Below are 3,705 nucleotides of genomic sequence, written 5' to 3' on the forward strand. Positions count from 1 at the left end.
AGTCTTTCCTCAGAAACCCTATACAGTGTTGCTAGGAGTCAGAACTACCTTGGATTTTGAAAGCAGCGTTTGCTGGTGGAATTTTACTTTTTACTTCACTGTCCATTAGATGGCATGGTAGAATTCTCTGAAAATGATATGTTCTAAGAAAATTATACAAAAATAAAAGGATTTTTTTTTTTTTAATTTAATGGCAGGCCTGTATTACAGTGGATGAATAAATACTGACACACTGTCACTCTTTCCACAGAATGCAGACTACACCACGGGTCAAATCTTTGATTTGTCTGAAAAGTTGGAGCAATCAGAAGCCCAGCTGGGCCGAGGGAGTTTCATGCTGGGTTTAGAAACACATGACCGAAAGTCAGAAGACAAACTTGCCAAAGCTACACGGGACAGGTGAGAGTCTATCTATCAGATCCATGCTCCTAATTCTTTTCCTTTTTATTTCAAAATTTGCAAGTAGTAGTAGGAATCAAATTCCTTCTGGTTCAGCTTAGTTATAACTTAGTAAGAATGGTGTTAATTATTTATTAACTTCTTGGGGACTTGAAGAGTTGAGATTTCGACTCCAAAAGTTTAGGAAACATTAGGTAAGACAATCAAAGAAATAGGTAATCTTTTAAAACACTCCTAGTTCACCTTTTCTAGATTCAGCTAGAAAGTGTAACAGATAAAGCCAGTCCACACTGGATTTGGATTAAAAAACAAATCCTTTGCAAAACGATGCCCTAACCTATTTTAATTGTCTTCTGAGAAGTTAAGATCTAAATTTACCAGATTTTAAATTTTTATAAAGTTTTAAATCCCTAAAAAATATCTGGTGACATCAAGTTGATTCCAACTTACAGCAACAGTCTAGAAGTACTCCTTAGGGTTTCAGAAATGAAATCTTTATGGAAACAAGCAGTTTCTTGTCTCTCCTGCAGCCTTCTAGTGGATTGAAACTGCTGACCTTGCCATTAGTAGCCCAACACTTTACCCACAGTGCCACCAGGTCTCCTTTTTTTTTTGAAGCATATAGGATGCTTTATTTTGAGTTATATGATAGTTTACATGGGAGAACATTATTAGCTTCACATTGATCCCATCGTATATCGTTTCCTTGCCATGGTTACAGTCCCTTGCATGCATCATCCACCAGCCACAGGGTATACCCCACAAGCCTGCCCCCTGATCATCAGCACACAGCCCCTCTCCCTCTCTGGGTCCAAAGTCCCCAGCCACTCCATCTCTCCACGTCGTGGTCTCTGCCTCCATCTCTGGCATCACTGCTTCCCTGGATAGGGTTCCATTCTCCACTCTTCTCCCTTGATGGTCCCAGAGACACCAGGTCTCCTTTTAAAATTCCTTGTTGTTAAGTGCCATCGAGTCAGTTTTAACTCATAGCTACCCTGTATAGGGTTTCCTAGGAGTAACTGCTGGGTTTGAACCATTGACCTTGCAATTAGCAGCCCAGTGCTTATCCTACAGTGCCACACCAGGACTTCTTTTAAAGCTCTAGTAACAGAAATTATTGTTATCTATCTTAAATTGTTGTTTTGTTGTTAAGTGCCATCAAGTCAGTTCCGACTCATAGCGACCGTGTATAGGGTTTCCAAGGAGCAGCTGGTGGGTTTGAACTGCCAGTCTTGTAGTTAGCAATCCAGTGCTTATCCTACAGTGCCACACCAGGACCCCCAATCTTAAATTAGTCCTCTGAAATTATCATTTATGCAGTACGTTAGTATCACATTTCACTACCAAAGAATTTGTTCCGCATAAACTCAGGATGAATTCTCTAATAAATTATGTGGCCTTTAGATGCAGAAGCTCTTGGGTGCAGCTCAACAGCATTCACTTTCACAAACATTTGGGTTTTAATGTGACAATTAGGGAACAGAAAAGAAAAAAAAAATGTTGGCATCTGTATAAATTGGTACATTGTTACTCATCTTAAAACAAACTGAATTGATCCGTTGGAAAGAGAAGGGCGAAGAGACATGTATCCTAGAAATGGAACTCATCTTGGCCTGGAATGATCTCATTCCTTTCTTCTCCATGGAAGGGCCAGTGTTCTAAATCAGAATTAGGTTCTGCTTTGGCATGCCTCAAGGCCTCTTTTTGCTACTTGCTCTGAGTAGGTTTTGCCCATCTATCTTTATGTGCCTAATTTGTTATTTTACCTACTTTTATATCTCAGTTCCTTGGGATAGTAAAAATGTTACTATTGGAGTACCTCCAGTGTATCGGGAAAAAAGTAGGTAGTCAGATAGCACAGAGAATTCTTTTTATGGATAGCTTTGCAAGACTTAACCTCTTTCTATTCTGGGTTGGTGGGCCTTTTTTTTGGTCAATGCAAAAATCTAAATCCTTTGGTCACAAACCTAGCTTTGAAAGAAAGCAAGCATAGGATTCTTTCTTTAATTTTTTTTCAATAATTCTAGTTAAACAACAAGGAGTAACAGATTTTAGTGTTAATGAAGTCTATCATTATGAATTATGTATAAATTCTGTCCCTTTGAAAATTTTTTCCCAAAGCTACTGACAACAAAATTTATTGTTGCAAAGGATATCAAATTTTAAGGAGCCCTGGTGGTGCAGTGATTGAGTGCTCAGTTGCTAACCAAAAGGTAGGCAGTTCAAACCCACCATCTGTTCCATAGGGGAATGATGTGGCAATCTGCTTCCATGAACATTATAGCCTTCATTGGAACCCCAAGACTATATAGCCCTTGGTCACCCTTCAAGTCTAGAATTGAACTTAATGTCATGTCTCAATTTTCAGCCAAGTAGTAGATAGGAATATAGGGGGTTCAACACCGCTAGTAAGGTACACACACAATAGACTGATCAAACATTCGAGATGAAAAGAGCAACACTTCCCCAAGGTCAAATTTCCGAAGGGTTGGGAAAGACGGAAAGGAACCAAGAAACGGGAGTAATGGGATAAGTGATATTCCATTGAGGGGATTGCAATTAATGAGATGAAACAAAGTGGACATGGTTTATTGGATGTAAAACGGATGATCTGCTCTGAAAACTTGTCAGCCAATTCACAGTAAAGCATTTATAAAATAAAGATTGCAGGTTTGGAAACACTATAGGGCAGTTCTACTCAGCCTTATAGGATCGCTGAGTTGGAATCGACTCATCAGTAGTGGGTTTATATAAAACTTTAACACTGACATTCTCCTGTAACAATTCTAGAAAGTAGTGAAATGGTCAAAAGACGTAGGCTGAAGAATCAAAAGGGAAAACTTCAGATTGGTGTGGTTTGGAGAGTATGAGTAGAATCAAAAATCCATTATTGGGGTGAGATGCAAGAATGGGGACAGTAGGGGAAAGGTGGAATGTGCATGCTTAAAACAGTTTTCAGTGTGTGGTAATACGTAATGTTGTATTTTTTTTCTTTCTAGCTGTAAAACTACCATAGAAGCTATCCATGGATTGATGTCTCAGGTCATTAAGGATAAACTGTTTAATCAAATTAACATCTCTTAAACAGTCACTGAATAATATTCTTACCTGGAAGCCAGTAGCAGAAAAATACTCAAGTAGAACTTTAAAACCATTTACCAAAAATCTAATAGAAGTATAAGGTGCTCTGAAGTGTGGTGAATATTAACAATCTGTAATAAAGTGCTGTAAAATGAAAATGTCCTTTTCATTGTTTGATGGGAGGAATTGCATTGTTTTTCTAGCATCCTTTAAAATTTTTTTTTT

At 38.3% G+C, this 3,705-nt stretch overlaps 1 protein-coding gene across 1 annotated transcript in view; it reads left to right on the top strand.

Moving 5' to 3' along the window:
* COPS5 (COP9 signalosome subunit 5) overlaps positions 1 to 3,635 on the top strand; it is a 27,971-nt gene extending 24,336 nt beyond the window's left edge. The window contains exons 7-8 of the mRNA XM_006860074.1: positions 251 to 399; positions 3,399 to 3,635. Of these exons, the coding sequence (XP_006860136.1) occupies positions 251 to 399; positions 3,399 to 3,483 (234 nt within the window). The 3' untranslated portion in view covers positions 3,484 to 3,635. The remainder of the gene's footprint in view (positions 1 to 250; positions 400 to 3,398) is intronic.
* The last annotated feature ends 70 nt before the right edge of the window (positions 3,636 to 3,705 follow it).

Source organism: Chrysochloris asiatica, unplaced genomic scaffold (assembly GCF_000296735.1).
Source record: "Chrysochloris asiatica unplaced genomic scaffold, ChrAsi1.0 scaffold00036, whole genome shotgun sequence".
In the NCBI taxonomy this organism is placed as follows: Eukaryota; Metazoa; Chordata; class Mammalia; order Afrosoricida; family Chrysochloridae; genus Chrysochloris; species Chrysochloris asiatica.